The sequence below is a fragment of the Malaclemys terrapin genome, chromosome 5 (genome assembly GCF_027887155.1).
Source record: "Malaclemys terrapin pileata isolate rMalTer1 chromosome 5, rMalTer1.hap1, whole genome shotgun sequence".
In the NCBI taxonomy this organism is placed as follows: Eukaryota; Metazoa; Chordata; order Testudines; family Emydidae; genus Malaclemys; species Malaclemys terrapin.
The window spans coordinates 34815745-34835436 of record NC_071509.1 but is presented as its reverse complement, the minus strand read 5'-3'; the positions used below and the strand labels follow the sequence as shown (position 1 = coordinate 34835436).

At 41.0% G+C, this 19692-nt stretch overlaps 1 protein-coding gene across 4 annotated transcripts in view; it reads left to right on the top strand.

The window, feature by feature from the left end:
* Window positions 1-19692, top strand: part of PPARGC1A (PPARG coactivator 1 alpha) — a 489413-nt gene that overhangs the window by 457015 nt on the left and 12706 nt on the right. For all 4 annotated transcript variants that reach the window (XM_054030668.1, XM_054030667.1, XM_054030670.1 and 1 more), the window contains 5 exons: window positions 1978-2023; window positions 2132-2205; window positions 12479-13391; window positions 13927-14031; window positions 14151-14271. In XM_054030668.1, coding sequence (XP_053886643.1) covers window positions 1978-2023; window positions 2132-2205; window positions 12479-13391; window positions 13927-14031; window positions 14151-14271 — 1259 coding nt within the window. The remainder of the gene's footprint in view (window positions 1-1977; window positions 2024-2131; window positions 2206-12478; window positions 13392-13926; window positions 14032-14150; window positions 14272-19692) is intronic.

Here is a 19692-nt window from a genome sequence, read left to right as displayed (position 1 = left end):
CATGAATGTCCACAGATCCATGGAGACAGAGCTTGTCTGTGGTTTTGCAATGAGATTTGCCCATGAGGAAACTGGGTTCTTTTGAAACTGAACATTTTTAATCTACAGGAGGAAGCAAGCCCATGTGAACTTTTATTGGCATTAAAATAGAATAGAAATTGGAAGCTCTAATAAACAGCCAGTAAGAAAATTGGCATTGTGTTGAGTAAATATTTCCTCACAATTGTGAGTGACGGTGTTTCTTCATAGCTGTTGTACTCAGCTTCAAGTTCAGTAGCACACAAAACTAATAACTGGCCTAGTGCCTAGTGGTTCATAGCTTGCTAGGCGAGTTTAGGGCTGTTTGAGAATTAGCCACTATCTGCTTAAATCTAGGGGTCAAATCACAGGTCTGAGAGCTAGCATCTGAGTTCAGTTCCCAGCTGTGTCCCAGATTTCCATGTCACTGTGGCTCAGTTTTCCAGTCTGTAAAAAATGTGTTATTTTATACTTCTCTTCGCTGTTGTGAAACTCTGAGGGAGATTTTTCAAAATCACAAAGAGTGATTAAGCACTTACTCTCCATTGAAAGTATCAGTCATCTATAAAGCGCCCCGTAGATTTTACTCCATTAATATGGTGGATGTGCTTCCACAAACTTTGTTTCTACTCATTGCCACTATGGTTGAAAATATCAATGCTTTTTAGCCACTTAAACCTGTAGCTAGCCATTGGGGACTTTGGCAAGTCTTATTGAACACAAACATTTGTCTCGTAAATATGTATGTGCCTAGCTAACATGTCTAGAAAACACCTATTCATCTCATGGTAACTCGCTAGTTAGTATATAGCAGCAGCCATACTGGATCAGACAAGGGGGCTGTTTTGGTCAATTTCCTATCTCAGGCTCTGGCCAGTTCCTAATGCTTCTGAGGAAGGTGAACAGAAGTGCTTAATCTTCCTTCTTGAATTTCCATACAAGGAAAAAATGAGGATTGGTGTAGACTTTTTAAAAAATGAATGATCTCATTGGGAATACTCTAGAGTTTACAAAAATAATTAATTTCCTTTGATGTCAGTGGGAATTCCACACCTGGAATGAATGCAGATTATGCAAGAGTCACACTCTGGACAAGAGATCTGCAGTGCAGGAGTGCTAGAGAGGAAAATGTTGTCTTAAATAATTAATTTGCAGAAGAGATCCCCCAGTAGCTGTTCTTGATACAACATTTATTGCCTTTAAAAATCCAACTCCTGCAAACTAAAATTTGCAAGTAGTACTGTTTTTAATTTTTAATCACTTTATTAGCAATTAAAGAATGCTTAATTGGTTGAAAATATCCTTGATTTGCTTTGTAAAAAGACAGATCTGAACAAATGGTAACTACAAAAGAGTTGTATTTTGTAACTAAAACTTCGTTGTACACTTATTTAGTTTAAACTATCTGTGACTGTATCTGTGGCATGCCATAGTTTGCAGAATAAACTTGCAAAAATTAGGATTATAGCTGGTTCGGTCTTGGCCTCACCGAAACAACCTATTCTCAACCTTGTATATAGAACTGTATGCTGTAGAAGTAAAATCATCTGAATATTCATAACGTCCTGGTGCTTTGTAGTTATTCTGCTGCTCTCATTTCCAAATAAAAGGAGAACTGTCGCTTAAATTAAATCTAAGAGAGAGAACATTTTCACAGCATATTCTGTAAATTTCTCCATTGATTGTTAACATGTACCAGTCTATCTTCTGAAAGGTTCTTTGCATTTGGGTTTTATACCATACTTTAAAGACTCAGTAATTGATGTAAATCAGTGTTGAAATTTAGGTGCCAGTAATAAGGGGTCAGAATGGATCTCGTTTTTATTTAGCCATCAGATAAACTGAGTTTAGCCCTACGGGAATCAGGTAGAATTCCTGCACTGATATAAACAATATACTAATATAAATTTCTGAGTCTTCACAATATTTCATAATCAGTTTCTTTTTTTCCTTCTTCAGCCAAACCAACAAGTTTATCACTTCCTTTGACACCTGAGTCACCAAAGTAAGTATTATGAAATGTAAAAATTTACAAAAGGGAGGGGGCTTTAATACATTTTGGCTACAGCAACTCCATTTCAGCTTGTTTTTATAAATGTGCCCTGTCTTCCAGTGATCCCAAGGGTTCCCCATTTGAGAACAAGACTATTGAACAAACCTTAAGTGTGGAACTCTCTGGAACTGCAGGTGAGAGATGTGGAATACGAACATTTTTTTTCTGTAAGCCTGACTTTTTTTTTATTTGGTAAGGAGGTCTTCAAGGTATTAATTTTAATGGTTTAGCATTGACTTTTTACCTAGTTGCCTCACATGAGGTATGTTTAAAACTGACTTCAAACCTACAAGCAGAGCACAGTTTCTGGAAAAATGTGAATGAAAGCATTTATCTGGAATGTTTCCCCATTCCCTCAGAGATTTGTGTGGTGCTGAACATTGTTTTTCAAATACAGATCCAACAGCACAGAATACAGAGGTTGCAGATGGAAAAGTTGTGTCATTGAGTCAGTATGATGCTAATGTAGGGCTGTTCCTCATTGCACATTTTGGTCAGTTCTAGATTTAAATGCCACAAACGACAGAGTTTCTTCCTTTTTCCTTGGGAGACTATACCACAGCCTAAATGGAATGTTTTTCTGATATTCATCTTAATCTTTCCTTTTCTTAATTTCATCCCATTAACCTTCTTGATACCTCCTATTGAGCGATCTCAATCATTCCTCTCCTTGCTCTCTGGTGTTTTCATCCTTCAGGTATTTGTAGACTTTTATCTTGTTCCCCTTTAGTTGACATTTTACCAGGCTATACATGTTTAACTCATTTGCTTTTGCCCACAAAAGTCAGTTCCTCCAGATCTATGATTATTTCTGTTGCTTTCCTCTGAATGCCCTCCAGTTTGCCTGTATTATCGTGGGAATGAGGTGCCCAGAACTGAGCACAAGATCATGGGTGTAGTTGCACCAGCATTGTTTAGAGAGAGACTATTGCCTTCCTGCACAGCACAATACTAAAGGACAGTGTAGCAGAGATGTGTTTCATTCATGAACATGTACAAGGGCGGACGCTGAGATATAAATTACTTAAACTGTAGCAGTGTTCTATGAAGGTCAGATCTACAGCTGGTGTAAATCAGCATAGCTCCACTGAAGTCAAAGGCTGATTTATACAAGTTGAGGGTCTGGCTCTAAGTTTGTAACAGCACTTTGGACTATTGATTTCATGCACACAAAATCATCCTTTCACTTCTTTAGAAGCTGCTTCATTAATTCAGCATTTAAACATAAACGCGGCATCCTGATAATCGGCAGGCTTAGTTTCTCCTTATTCAAGTGAGGGAAAAAAAGGTATTTTGGGCAGGAGACCATGTTTTGGTTCTGTGTTTATATAGCATCGAGTATAGTGGGGTCACGGGCCATAACCGGGGCTCCTCAGTGCTACTGCAATACAAATAAATAATAATAATAATTAATTGTAATGTCAAACTAAAATGGTATGCAGGGATGCTGTAGCCATGTTGGTCTCAGGATATTAGAGACATAAGGCAGGTGAGGTAATATCTTTTATTGGACCAACCTCTGTTGGTGAGAGAGACGAGTTTTCAAGACAAGCTTGGTCCGATAAAAGATATTACCTCAACCACCTTATCTCTAGAATGGTGACATTTGATCTCTTGGGAAGAGAAGGAACATAAGGTTCTTTCAGTGGAGCATCCCAGGGCAGGTGGTACTGGTGGGTAGGGAGGAACAGCTCCCCATAGTGTGCTGCTGGTATCTGACTTCTGCAGTATAGCACCCAGACAGCACAGGATATAGCACTTGGTAATCCACATAACAGCACAATCATATGTGTGGGAGTCTTTTGCCATTGAACCCAGTCATTGAACAAAGATGCTATATGATGTAAAAGACACCTTCCCTCCTCCCAATGGACCTCATCTTTATGAAATCAGATCAGATATCTTTGCAAAACCAGAATAATCTACAGTGTGTACTCATGGAAACCAGGTGAGCATCAGAATGGCTCAGGCCCAGCAGAATCACCTTCATCGTCACTGCAAAGCACGTCGGGACACGACCAACCTTTTGTGAGGCACAGCAGCAACGCTATGTTCAGGCTTGGATTCTCCTGCCACCATCTGAAGGAGGAGGTGGTGACATGATGAAGTTCTACATGATAGTTGTTGAAATGGCTCTACGAAGAGCAAGCTGTCATCCATTCCAACCCAAAAAATCAGCAGCCTGCACTTCACATCGGCAGACTGGCCAGAAATAAGAAGTCAATATGACTTGAGGTTTTGTAATGGTGCCACAAATCATGACAGTTGGAAATGCTCTGGTATTCCCAGGTTCATTCCATTGATTCTCCTCTGTGTGTAGCAGAAAAAAGTAAAGTCTATATTCATGCAATCCAACCACGTGTAGCACTAGCAGGTAAAAATACTGTATATGCTGATGGGTAAGTGCCACCATTGCTTGAGCTACGTGAACCAGAGCATTATAACATGGATATACCCTGCCTTTTTTCGGGAGACCATGTCACTTCAGTCACTTAATAAGTGGACTGGGGAGGGGGTCAAAAAAGAGAGGAGGAATACTGGCCTTGGGAGTTGACACTTGGTTTACAGACAGCATAGAAGACTACCTAGCAGCACTCCTGCCAGGTGCCACATCATAGTTGTTTCTCTCTTACTTCCAAATATTCACCTTTTTTTGTGTTTCATTGTATTAATTTGTGCCTTTTTGTACATACACAATGTGTAGACAGGTGAGTGGAAGTGACCCATTTTCCAGGGTATTATTATTTATTTATTGTATGTATTGTGGTAGCGCCTGGAGACCCCAGCCCTGCTGTGCTAGGTACTGTACAAGCACATAAAACACAAAGAAGGGATAACAATGTAAGTGAGCAGTCATTGCAGGGTCAGGGCCTAATCAATAATAAAAATAACAGTAGCAGTAATGATTAATAATACTTAACAGTAGTATAAAGAAAGACCCTCGCAACTCCAAATTCTACCCAGATGACTGCATTGCTCAGTCAGCTTATACAGCACTAGCACCGTCTATTATAATTTAAATGGTAGTTGCCTTGATCTCACTGCTGAACTGAAAAGACCATTAGTGGTGTTGCTTGCACTATCGAAGCACAAAGTATGTTAGTATAAATAGCAGCTGCCTTGATCTCTCTGTTGAAAGCAGCTTCAGTTCCCCCACCAATGAATTAATTGTACATTAGAAAAATAAATAAATAAATAAGTTAAAGCATTCCCCACTCCAGCCATCAGTGTTCATCACACATACGTAAAATTGAATTAAAAACTGTTCTCTTACCTCAATAAAATTGTTCTTTAGAAGGGGCTGCATATTATACAGACATGTACTTTTTTTCCCATTCTAAAACTGAAAAAATTTCCATTTTATAATTCCAATATTGCCTACAACCTTCATATAACTCCAGGAAGTTTAAAAAAAAAAAAGTTTTGGAGGAGACAGCACATGTGTAAGGTTTCAGAGTAGCAGCCGTGTTAGTCTGTATCCGCAAAAAGAACAGGAGTACTTGTGGCACCTTAGAGACTAACAAATTTATTAGAGCATAAGCTTTCGTGGACTACATGCGTCTATATGCATCCGAAGAAGTGGGCTGTAGCCCACGAAAGCTTATGCTCTAATAAATTTGTTAGTCTCTAAGGTGCCACAAGTACTTGTGTTCTTTTAGCACATGTGTAAGAGGTTCTTAGCCTGGGACATACACCAAATACACTACAATTAAAGATCAAGTCCATTGCTACTTAAAATCACTGCTCCCTAGGCTTATTGCTGGTTAAAACAATAAAACCTCTCTGCCCTTAATCATATTACACACATTCTACATTGTAAAGCATGAAATAGTTTCTTAAAGGAACATGTGTGTATGTCACAAAGTACTGTGGAGTGCTGGAGTGTATAGAGTAAATACAGGGGGTCAAATGCCCCACATGGTGTCATCAGCAACAACTCCAGTGGAGTTAAACCGGCTCATGCTAAGGCTAAACTGAGTTGTTGATTCAGAGCTGCTTATGGAGTCTGGAGAAAGCTGTACAGTCAGCTAGCAACAGCAGGGCCGGCTCCATGTTTTTTGCTGCCCCAAGCAAAAATATTTTCCTGCGACCCCCCGGCTCCGCCCCAACTCTGCCCCTTCCCCACCCCATTCCAAACCCTTCCCCAAATCCCCAGCCCCGCCTCCTCCCCCAGGCGCGCCGCATTTCCCCTCCTACCCCACCCTCCCAGGCAAGCCTGGGAGGGAGGGGGGAGAAGCGGAGCAGCGGCGCACTCGGGAGAGGAGGCGGAGGTGAGCTAGTGGGGGGGAGTGGTTCCTCTGCCCCCCCCAGGGTTACTTCCTGCGGCCCTCCCCGCACCCCCCACCGCTGCAGCTCACCTCTGCTCAGGGCTGGCTCCTGGCTTTTTGCTCCCCAAGCAAAAAAAAAAGGAGCCGGAGTGCCGCCCCTTGGAAAGTGCCGCCCCAAGCACATGCTTGGAGCGCTGGTGCCTAAAGCCGGCCCTGAGCAACAGGGTATAAATGTACCAGGAGTCATTTAACTGGAGTAGGATCATGCGGGTGTACTAGCAGCATACCCTCTAGCAATCCTAGGAGCAGAAGGAGAATCCTGCTCGGCTAGAAGCAGGAGTAGCAGTAGCTCGAGCTGTAGCAGCACATGAAGACTCTTGTTGCTGATTGTCATCAGAAGGAGCAACAGTATCCAGCTCAACAGCACCATAATCAGCACAGTCCTCCTGACTGGCAGCAGAACCAGCGGCAGGAGCCACCTCCCCAGCAGCAGCAGCAGCAAGGAGCAGCAGAGCCCCTTTCGCTAGGTCTCGAACAGGAGTGGGGCATAGGGCATCATGCCTAGCAGTCCCTGCTTCTGCAGTATCATTCAGATAGGCCAGAAATAAGCCTGACCCGTGTAAGCAGGTTCTGTTCCCTCCTCATTGGCTGTTGCTGGTTCTGCATTACCCCTGTCTGTCTTCAGGAGCCACTCACCTACTGGAAGCTCTTGCTCTCTCCTATCCATGACTCATTCCTGCCAAGCAAAAGCAACACCCAGTGGTAAGCCACATCTCTGCTTTATGCTGATCACTGGTCAAAGGACCTGTGGCCTGGGCCTTCCTGACAAGCTCTGGTGCTTCCTCCCCTATCCCCAATTTCCTCTGACATTATCATGGTTGAGGAATTCCTCCCTGTCAACAGCCCTTTGTTAACCACAGATGTGTGGATCAAGTGACTGTTGGGGTATGCTTGGGGACCTATGCTGTGTGTAGAAGTGATTGCAGAGGGCAGTCGTTCCCAGGTGCTGATCCCCATGCCTCAGTATCTGGCCACTGCTGCTTATGGTTTTTTGAAAATGAATGGCTTTCTCAACTCTCCCTGCCTCCTAACACGCTCTGTCCCAAAAGCACAAAACCACTGTATAAGGTATATCAAGGGGTGGCTCAGTGAACACTTGCAGAATGATGACACTCCTTTACACACAAATCCTGTATTTATGTGAGTAAAAACTCTCCCCAAAATTTTCATGCAGTCAAAATTTGGTCACTCAGAAAATCTGACAAAAAAGTGTGTGAACAGAGATTGAATAGTGGTTTGGAATTCACATGCATTTTTGCAAACCCCAGTATTCACCCATCGCTAGACCTGAGCAGCCGCTTGGTTGTCAGAACAAATACTTAAATTCTACCAGGCAAAAACTTGTTTGGCCTCAAAATGATTTCTGGTACTTGAGACAGAGAAAGAGAGATATTAGTCCAGAGGGAATAAAATCTAGTAAATTATTAGATATTTTCAGGGTCTATATTTATCCTCTGCGGTAGTGACAACAAGATTAAACTGACTGCTCAACAAGCATGTAGTTTTTTATTATATGATGGCTATTTAATTTTATTATATTTTCCTGGCTTCTGCAGTCTTGTGCTGTACGAAAGCTCTACCGATTATTTTACTGAATCAGGCTATTATCTTGCATTCAGTGCTTTAAGTGGCCTTAAATAATGTTTCTCTTGATAATCCCATTTTCAAACTCATAAGGTATAAAGGAATCCATTTTTAATAACCCTCAGAACCTCAGTGCGCTTGTACAAAGGTTCATCGAGATGCATTTCCTGAAGGATGTGAAGGCTCCAAAAATATACCAACAAGCAGAAGCATCATCAAACATTTAAATGCTAACAGTAACATTAGATTTTGCTGCCTATATGAAACAGCATTGTAAATGAGTCTTAAAAAGTCAAGATGTGACATTTACTGTAAATGTATTCCCCTAATTTATTCTGATAAACCTAGCTGAGCCAAATGAGTTACTAAGTTTTCTTTACTGCAGCTCATGGAATGCAGCTAGGTGATATGAAAACTTCTGCCTGTCCTCACAGACTTTTCTGTAAAACAGGTCACTGAGCTGAGCTGGCAGAGCTGGCATACATATGAAAGTCTGTTGTCGCACAGATATAAGAAGTGGTGCTCATTTGGCATATACACTATTTTAAAGAAGAGATCATTGAGTGAGTTCATAGTATATAGATGGAGCGAGGCAAAGTACAAAGTTACCATTTTCCAAAGCCATTCAATTAAAGAAAAGTCCCTACAAAGAAAATGGTTTTATAGCATGTCATGAAAAAAATACTTGCCTTTTACTTAAAAAAAAAAAAAAGACTGTTTAAAGGGGATGATTGTAGCGTATGTACCACTTCTAACAGATTTGCTGTGCAGAAGTACATAAGTGTGAGTGATGTAGAGGTACTTGTTTATTATAGAGCACATTTCAATGCAGTAATCATAAATATTGCTAAGGTTGTGCTCTGTTGAAATATGACCTACATACTCTTGATTGTTTGTGTTACGTGATTTGTCTGACACCCATTACATTCTGGGTAATGGCAGCCATTTGTTGCTGTGCACAGCAGGCTCTTTTGACAAAAGAAAATAGGCAGCAATAAAAAAGCTATAGTCTGAATTACATTCTGCACAGTGCTGCACTGCTGAGAGTTTGTGCAAGTGTGTTAACAATGCTCTGAACTGCCTCTTGTCAGCCTTCAGCCTGTAATGGCCATCTGTCCTTACATAAATCTGTCAAAACCTGCTAAGTTCAAAAGAGAGCCCGGAATATACTTTGTACTGTCAACACTCAAATGTACACATTCACAAAGAAATCAGCGTGCATGAAATAATCCAAAGGTCAGAGAATATTTTAGCACTACTGATTTAGGATCATGGTGTGAAATTAAGATTACTGTGTAAAGATGAGCAAAGGTGACACTGATGATGAATAAGTACGGAATTAATTTTCTCAAAGTTTAGCGGTTTGGATGCTGAGCATGGGAGGGGCTTAGAGGTGGAGAATTCAGCAGTGACACAGACAAAACAAAAGCCAACGCCAAGCTTTGCTGCAAACTAAAACACAAACCTTTTACTCAGGTTTCAAATGTCCATTGAACTTTTTGAACAATTTATTTTTCATTTATGCTCACTTGTGCACTTCTGCTTCTGTCCAAGAGCAGAAGGACGGGTGCCAAAATGCCGTGAGGAAACCGTTCCTCAGGACAGTTCCAGCGTGGTTTTGCAGGTGAAAGAAACTCCAGTAGCTAGGCTCAGCACCTGGACTTTTAGGGTCTTCTCTACACCGAGCCTTGGTCTCCTTTGTAGTTGGATCAACATCACTACTCCTGAAAGCAGTTACGCTGTGCATAAAGCCAGTGCTCACACAGGGCCAGTTTAACAAAGGAAAAATGCAGAAATGATTTTATTTGGTATGTTATAGTATAAATAGTTTTTGTTTTGGTAAAAAATAAAAAGTAAGTAAATATTTCAAATGCTGACAGTGAAATGCTTGTGTTTAGAGAAAAGCAGCAACTAGTGATGGGGATAAATATTCTCCAGGTCATTCTTCCTGAAGGGGCCATTTGGGGTTGTTGTTGTAGTTTTTAATAAATATAAAAATTCAGTAATTAACCCTTGGGTCATTCATGGGGTGTCTAATTTTACAAATCAAAATGCTCCTTGTGAATTTTGACAAAAGTAATGGTATTTACTCATTAATTATTTGTTGATTCTGAGTCATTATTTTTAATCCAGAAATGGTGGTGTAGAATGTCAAAGGGAATTGTTCTCTCCAATTTACCCAACTGACATTAGCCCATCTGGAATATTCAGCGTGCACATGTAATTGGCCATTTGGCTAGTTTGTTAGTGGGTAGGCAAAGAAGAGGAGAAAATGGAAGATGTGAACTGAAGGGGATAGTTGTACCGATCATGAATTTAAAACTTAAGCAGTTTGCTGAGGCAGCTTTAACTTGAGGACCAGGGTTTGTGTATTAGGACTCATTGCCCTTGATAGCATTAGAGGAAGGCCTTAGTACACATGAAAAGTTCATAAACATTATTTTCAAATGTTCAGACAAAATCAGGCTTTTCTTTTGCATCAGGTATTCATGTCTTGCCGTTCCTATCTGGTTTTTTTTGTTTGTTTTCTGGAGCAGATTCATTGCCGCTAATGCAGTGGGACTCCCAGTCTCCATTTATGTCCCTTAGAGAGCACTATGCGTTGATGGAGGCTTTTCCTTCTTTGCTGCAAACTGCTATAAAACATGTTCCATTTGTATTGATCTGCTGAGCTCCATTGTATGGTTAAAAATACAAAACGAGGAAACTCTGCCCATATTTGAAATAGGCATTTTCTCAAACTGTATTCACATTCCCTGTCCATTCTCCCTAGGGAAGTGATGGAAGGCCCATTGCTTGGGTATTTTAAAACTGGGCTGGACAGCATTAGAAAGTACACTGCATTGGCTTCAGAGTTGGTGTAAGGGATGGACTAGGTAATCTAGTATTTTTTTTCTGTCTCTCTTTGCGATACTTTCCTATCTCTGGCTCTGATTCAGGAAAGCACTTCAGCACATGCTTATCTGTAAGCATATGTTTAAGTCACGGGGAAATCAATGAGATGTAAATCCATGCTAAGTTAAGCATGTGCTGAAGTGCTTTCCTGAATAGTAACGTTTTCTTGAACAAGAGCCCCGATTTACTATTGTTTTAGATTTGTGAACACAGTTGTCCTTTTATGCAATGTGAATGTCTCCTTGTATGAAGTCTGAAGGAAACTTTGAGAGCAATACACTTTCTCTGCACAGAAATATTGTAAAATTAGCTGTAGGATGTAGCTTTGGCTCCCTGCTTTTTAAGGATTACAGTTATGTTTAAATTTTCATCTCTGTCTAGAAATGTAACTTAATAAATTATCATTGTGCTGTGGAAAAACCTGGTAGTTACTGACATGACATTTATCTAGTCTTTATTTACGTATGTGTTTAGTTGATAAACTCAGGTAAGTTTCAGTCTCTCCACCTCATGACACTCCACGAATATTTAGTTCTAAATAGAATGGCTCATTGCGGCTGCAATATTTATTGGTACAGTTCACTTAGGTTTTTGCTGCAGAACCACATTTTAGGCAAAATGTATTAGTTATGCTTACAAGAATGTATTATACATACATTAGCAATGGTTTACTAAGTTAATGAACTGTGGAGACAAAGAATCATTGCAGTCAAGTCGTATAGTTGCTGTAGTTCCTTGCATTAGTGCACTGTGCATTACAGAAGTTACTTTGGTAGCATTCATTTCATTTTTCCAGATTGGCTTTCATCCAGGTTTTCATCTGTTAATTTCTTTGGCCTCAGGACAGACTTCTTTGGTTTGGGGGGAAAAACAAACTGTGTGAAAGCTAAAAGTAACTTCCTCAGTATACATCTTATGTAATAAATACAGTTGCAGCTACTGCAGGACTCTATCTCTCTCTGTATACAGATACACACACAGCATACACACGCGCGCGCACACACACACAACATTAAAGTGAGTAGTAGATGTACTTGTAAAAAAAGTGACAAAAATAATATTGAAGACCTTGGGGCAACATGTTAATATTTGCTGATGTTGTTAGCATTTCTGTCCAAAACTCTAAATACTATTGCTGGTGCATAACATCTAAGGCTACATCTACACTACAGGGGGGAGTCGATTTAAGATACGCAAATTCACCTACGTGAATAGCGTAGCTGAATTCGACGTATCGCAGCCGACTTACCCCGCTGTGAGGACGACGGCAAAATCGACCTCTGCGGCTTCCCGTCGACGGCGCTTACTCCCACCTCCGCTGGTGGAGTAAGAGCATCGATTCGGGGATCGATTGTCGCGTCTCCACGGGACGCGATAAATCGATCCCCGAGAGGTCGATTTCTAGCCGCCGATTCAGGCGGGTAGTGTAGACCCAGCCCTAGTAAAGTCAATTTATGGTTACAGAGGTACTTAAAGAAAGCAAGTTGTTTTTTTCAGGCCATGGGAAGGGAATCTTGGTTTAATTTCTTTTTCAAAGAAGAAGAATCTGTGCTTTCTGGAAAAGCATTTTTCTCTGTTTAAAACTCTCTCTTTTTTTTAGGCCTAACTCCACCTACAACCCCTCCTCACAAAGCCAATCAAGATAATCCTTTCAGGACTTCACCCAAGCTGAAGTCATCATGCAAGACTATTGTACCACCCTCAAAAAAGCCCCGCTACAGTGAGTCTTCCAGTTCTCAAGGACATAACACAATCAAGAAGAGTCCAGAACAGTCTGAGCTGTATGCACAGCTTAGCAAGACAACTATACTGTCCAGTGGACATGAGGAGAGAAAGACAAAACGGCCTAGTTTGCGGCTGTTTGGTGACCATGACTACTGTCAATCTGTGAATTCAAAAACCGAAATACACATTAAAATATCCCAGGAACTTCAGGACTCCAGACAACAAGAATTTAAAGATTCTGCACCTGGGTGGCAGTGTCAGATTTGTTCTTCTTTAGAACAAGACCAGTATTACAAGAGAGAGACTTTACAGGCAAGTAAGCAGGGTTCCCACTCTAGCAGCCGAAAACAGCTCCAAGACCAGGATATCCGGGCCGAACTGAATAAGCACTTTGGTCACCCCAGCCAAGCTGTTTTTGATGAAGAGGCAGATAAGGCCAGTGAACTGAGGGACAGTGATTATAGTAATGAACAATTCTCCAAACTACCTATGTTTATAACTTCAGGACTAGCTATGGATGGCCTCTTTGATGACAGTGAAGATGAAAGTGATAAACTATGCTACCCTTGGGATGGGACTGAAGCCTATTCATTATTTGATGTATCACCTTCTTGCTCTTCTTTTAACTCTCCATGCAGAGATTCAGTGTCTCCACCCAAATCCTTATTTTCTCAAAGATCCCAAAGGATACGCTCTAGATCAATGTCCTTTCCTCAGCACAGGTCTTGTTCCCGTTCTCCATATTCCCGATCGAGATCAAGGTCGCCATGTAACAGATCCTCTTCCAGGTACTGTCTGAGAAATGCAAATGTATTTATAATGGACATGAAGGAAAATAAATCCAGAAGCAGCTGAATCTAGAGAAGCTCCTCTTATTGCCTTTCAGATCATTAATCTTGAAGATAATGGGATTGTGACACAAAACACTTGTTGCCATTGTCCTTTAAACTTGCCAATGTTGAATACTCCTAGTGGAGACAGTCAGACCATAAACAGAGCAGTCAGTGAGAAATTTACTTAGCTAACTGTTTCCATTTTCTGCAAATCTGCTGTGTACCAATCTAGTTGCAATCCATATAAGATAAAGTTCACACTGGCTGACTTGGTGCTCTGTGTTAGCATGAATAAGGGATACTACAAAACACAACACAGAACTCCAAGGCTCCTAAGTTAACTATGAGATCACAAACTGCCACTAGAAAATCTCACTGGTTGCTTCAAAGAAATTGTAGATTCAAGTAATATGTAGCTCGTAAGAACATGGTGTCAATAGACTTATACTAAATAACAGAAACAAATGTCCTTTTGTGTTCTTTCTTACAGATCTTGTTACTATTATGAGTCCAGCCATTGTAGACATCGAGCATACAGAAGTTCTCCTTTATATGCAAGATCACGATCCAGATCACCGTATAGTTGTAGACCCAGGTAGCATGTTTTGTTTGTATTTGACTTTTTATTCTGTTCTTCTGAGATAATGAGATGCTCCAGAAATTGTATTATTCATTTTACTTTGACAAATTTAATGATTAAGTTATGTTTCCTAGATATGACAGCTATGAGGAATATCAGCATGAAAGACTGAAAAGGGAAGAATACCGCAAAGAGTATGAAAAACGGGAATCTGAAAGGGCCAAACAAAGGGAGAGGCAGAGACAAAAAGCAATTGTAAGCACTGTGAAGATAATTTTCACTTTGAAAGAGGTTTTGGGGTGGGGGTTTTGGGGGATAGATTACTAATGCTAAAACTGCAGCATCCTTCTCTCTTTTCCTTAAATAAAACAAACAAAATCCACACAAAAATCTCTTGGCACACATTCCTTAATAATTCTGATCTCTTAAGCTAATATGTGTTTTCATTTCAATTTTCATTTTGACTGTACAAATTATTTTTTTTAAAGACACTACAAATTGTGACTTTCAAATCTATTCACAGTCAACAAACAGTGAGGCTTTACTAGACAAAGCTTTGTCACAGATAATAAGCAGCATATTAAGCATTGGTCCCATCTCTTCATCAGAAAAATGCATATTAATATATTAATCTATTAGAGAAGCAGCATCTGATACAGTACATCATCTACCAATAATTGCCAACAAAGTGACACAAGTATGTACTCCAGCATTTCGATTTTTTTCACAAGAAGTAATAATAGGTATCGATAAGTGCATGTCTTAAAACTTGTGTCTTCATGGTACTCAAAAACTGTACCCAGAAGGCCTGAAGTATAGTTCTGTTGGGGGAGGGCAAATTGGGCCCTTAATGACAAACACACCAGCTCGGTCTTTCTTCTGTCTATGACGTTATTAATTTTAAGAGATTTTATAGCAACCGTTGAAACTGGCCCTTTTCTAATGAACAAGTGCTATTTAATTAAATATTTTTTCAAAGTCTTCAAAATACCTGATGCAGTGGGACTTTTTTTCTATCCTAAGTGCCCTGGACACATGGGACAAGGGCAAAGGGCATTGTTGCTGGGATTGGTAGCAGTGTTGTAGCAGGAGGGTAGTAGGATGGATCCAGCAGGGATGGACAGTATCTATCTTCTCTGGTTCTGTGCTGTCATTGTATGATGGTCTGCTTGTGGGGGCTGCTTTCAGCCTGGCTCCCCTGTCCTCTCCTTTTGGTGGCCTGTCCTAGTGTCCCCTACTTTTGTTCTCCTGTTCTTTCCATTCTGCCTTCTTCCTACTGCTCCTCCATATCCTGCCCTTCCAATTACTCTGCCCTATTCTACCTGCACAATTTGGGCTCCTTTAGGTTTTCACAGCACTCTTCTAGGCCTAATCCAAAGCCCATTGAAGTCAATGGAAGTTTTTCCATTGTTTTCAGTGGCTTTGTATCAGACACTTATGCATTCAACTGACTGCAGCTCTGACACATTTCTCCTTACACTGCTGGGGGCCTTAAACATTGAGCTCAGGCCACAGAAACTGCAATGAAGGGAAGCAGTGTGGGCTAGTGGCTAGAGTACTGGACAGGGACTCAGGGGCCCTGGATTCTATTCCCAGCTCTACTACTGCCCTGCTGGGTGACCACGGGGAAATCACTTTACTTTTCTGTGCTTCAGGTTCCCCAGCTGTAAAATGTTGATGATACATCTTTTGTAAAGCGCTTTGAGATCTATAGATGAAACGTGCTCTGAAGATCTGATCCAAAGCCCATTGACTTCACCCTGGATCAGTCTCCATAAGAGTTAGCTGTTGTTATTCATTTGTAAAATATCAGGCTTGTAGCTACTCAGAGAAGAGCACTAACTTTCAGTAGCTGTAACTCTCACCTGAACTTTTTTGTTAGGTACAGGGCTTATCTGAAACTCAAATATACCGCCGTCAGAAGTACTGAATCATGCAGCAGAGTACATAGAAAAATGTATGTAACTTAAAACAGCAAATACCTTTGTTCTCTCATAGGCCAGCAGCAGTCAAGTAAAAGTGAGGAGGCTCTGAAAGGTTACATTGAGGGGGGAGGGACGAAAATGAAAATGAAGTCTAGGTATCCCCAGCTGCATTTCCTGTATGTTAGAAGAATTTTAGACAGTTCAAAATCAAAACTCCATTAAGAAAGCAAGCACCGAGTGTGTACTTATCCATAAATCAGTACTAAAATAATCTAGTAGTGTGGCAAATTATATCCTGTTAAAATACCCATAAATGCAGCATAATAAATACATAGAGCCCTTGTGTATGTTGCATCAGCAGAGGATGGAATCCTATCAATTTTTTGTCACCATCACAAGCTTTATATTAAAAAACGGTAAAAAATGAAAGCAGGTTATTTCCTCCCCTGTATGAATGAGCACTGGGGGTGAAATCCTTGCCCATTGAAGTCAATGGCACAATGGGGCCAAGGTTTTACCCTGGTCTCTCTGTCTCCCCTCTCTAATGTTCCTCTCCTTAGAAAGCTCTTTTCTATCATCTTCTCTCTTGAGAGACTCTCCTCATTCCCTCTTCAACAACAACAATCTTTCCTTCATATTCTTTCCTTGGGACTCTCTTCCCACCTACCCCCAAATTAAGGTTGCTTTGTCCTCCACCTTGGGGAGTTTCCCCAACTTCCTGTTGAGTCTCTTCTAACTCTGCAAGGACAGATCCATGTTTTCCATATAAATACAAATTCCTGAAATATTAGGCTCCAGCTCACTGTCTCATGCTACTGAGGTTGGACTGGACAGATGTCTCTTCTCCACAAGAGACGCAGAGCCAGGATCTCAGGAGCTGACTGCAAGAGAAGTGCTAACGAGGCAGCAGGAGGTTGCATAGGACTGGGTAGCAGCAGGTATGATTGAGCTAAATCCGGGCAGGTATTAATGGATCAATACACAGAGTCAGCCTAAATGGTATAGCAGTATAAATGCACCTAGAAGGGGGAAAAAAAAGACACAAGAATCGAGTAATTTAATCTGTCAAAACCACATGTGCAAAAATGCCTTCTGATTGCACATGGCCAACAGTCTGTGCATGCAGTTAGCATCTTGGCAGATGCAAATATATATTTTAGCCACAAAATACTGAAGATACTTGTTTCCAAAATCTTGATGCCTGTTCGTACTCCTGTGTGATGACTGTATGTGTAAATGGTTGTCCATTCAATCTGGTCATGCAGAAACTGAGGCCAGGTTGAGGCTGACTAAAACTGTGAGCCAACATTTTCAAACATGGATGCCTAAAATTAGGCACCTAAATTCATATCTGACCATCTAAATAGAAGTGGCTTAACTTTCAAAATGAGGGGCCTCCTCAGCTCCCATTGAAGTTAATGGGAAGTTCAGCCTCCTGAAAATCAGGCCACTTATTTGGGTGCCTCAATATGGATTTAGGTCTTAATTTTAGGCAACCAAGTGTGAAAATGGTGGCCTGAGATAATATGTATTTTTTTAAATGGAGTTTATTAGTTTTATTAATGCTATTGTAAAAGGAGGTATTCTAGGGAGTGGTATAATGATATGCTTTGTGAACAAGTTTTATCTACCTGGAGTGAGATCCTTGCCTCATTGAAATCAATAGTAAAACTCAGTGGGGGTCAGAATTTTACTGTGTCTGTGTATTCATAGAACAATAGTTGAAGCCCTCTTTAGCTAACAAGATGTATCCAAATCACTTAATAATGCTAAGTGGCAGCTTTCTAAATTATCACAATAAAGACCCCTCCATCATGACATTTGAGGCACAACTCTAAGGGTACATGTACACAACTCTAAGGGTACATTGCAGCCAGGGGTGCAATTTGCAGCTCGCATAGACATACCTGTGCTAGCTGTCTTCTAGCTAGATCCAGTGCTTAATTTGTGCCAGGACTTGCCAGGCTTGGCAGTTCATAGCCCCAGCACCTCTGGGCTTGCTGCATCAGTTATGAAAGTAAAAAAATTGCTTGAGTCCAGCACTTCTTTCATTACCAATTAAGCACTGGCTATATCATTAAAAATAGCAGTGAGGATGCTGCAGTAGGGCTTCAGTGCAGGCTACCAATGGAAGTATCTAACTTAGGAGGGTGTGTGTGTGTGTCAGGCACACGTGTGCAGCCTGTGCTGAAGGCTGCACTGCCATGTCCTCACTGCTACAACTAGCAGCAGTATGTTACTCAAACTGAAAATCAGCTCCTGCTGCAATGTAGAGGTGCCCTGCAACAGTTGATACAGGGAACTAAGAATCCAAACCAAAACAAGTGACGTGCCATGAAGTTTCAGATGCACCTGATTCCTCTGAGCAGTTGCAGGTAATTTCTGAGCTGATGCAGAGGCTTTTGCCACCACAGCCTATATTCCTACATGCTTAATAATTCTCAAGCTGTGGTTTCAGACTGATAATTAACGCTTTACATTCCTGGAATCTGTGGCTGGGGTAGCAAAGCTTAAGTAGTGAGAGGAATTAGCAGATGGGTGAACATCACAGAAGAGACATTGTATTGGCCAAAGAACAGAGTGGCAACTCTGTAGTGTGCTACCCAGCATGCGTGGGAAGAAGTTTCATGTCATCAGTGAGGGGGAAGAAATAGCAAAAAGGCAAAGGCTTGAGAGCAGTGGTGGCCCGGAGGCCTAGCTGTACTGCAGAGGAAGCTTGAAAAGGCTGTAGAGCTACAGGTGTGATGGAACACAGAGCCAGCCTTCAGATCATTACCACTCTAGAAACATTGAAACCCTTTGATGTTTCAGCAGCTCTTGACGCACCACTAAAGTGATGTCTTAGAACCAAAAGGTTAAACCATGTGATTAGCAGCCTAGCGTTTATAAATCTGTGCTGCTGCTGCTATGCTGATTTTCTGTAGAATTCTCAGTCTCCCCTCATTTGCAACCTGCACAATCTGTGGGCAAGGAATCGGGATAACACAATGCCCCTTTGAAAGCCGAAACAAGAAAATTACTCTAACATCTTTACTTCTCATTTCTTAAGTGCTGACAATGGACATGACACAAATCTCAGGAGAGCCCTTGCCCCAGAGAACTTATAGACACAGGGAGAGTACAAAGGAAAGCATCATTTTAGATCAAATACATTGCTTTGCAACATGAAGGCAAGAGGGAGACCTTTTTATAAATGAATATTTGACTTCTTTAAAACACACCAAACACTGCCTAAATCCCCAGTGGTGAGAGGTTCACGGTTTCTTTTGTCTCAGTGATTTTCCATTGCCCCTCCTCCTGATAATTACCATTTATTATTGTATTGCAGTAGCACCTAGTGGCTCTGCCTCATTGTACAAACACAGAACAAGTGCTATCAACAATCACTTTTTTGCCCACTGTCCTACAGTTCACCTACGTGCATTGTTGGACCATTGCAAACATGGAAATCAAAAACCACACAGGACACTTTTTCTTTTCAAGTCTTTGTGCTCTCCTTTTTGCCACACTAGTTTCCCTACAGCAGCATTTATTCGCTGATTCGCTTTCTAAAGCAGGTCTCCCTCGTGACCCTGCTTGGGTTGGAAGAAGGTTGAGATTTTCCCAACTTTTTTTTTCTTTTTAATTTCTCAATCTAACCATTCCCATTGCACTTTCAAATGGGGGCTTTGCCTGCAGCTATAAGGATGAGCTCCTTTATTATCTTGTGCTAAAACTGACTTGCAGATCACTTACCATGGGAGGCAAGGTA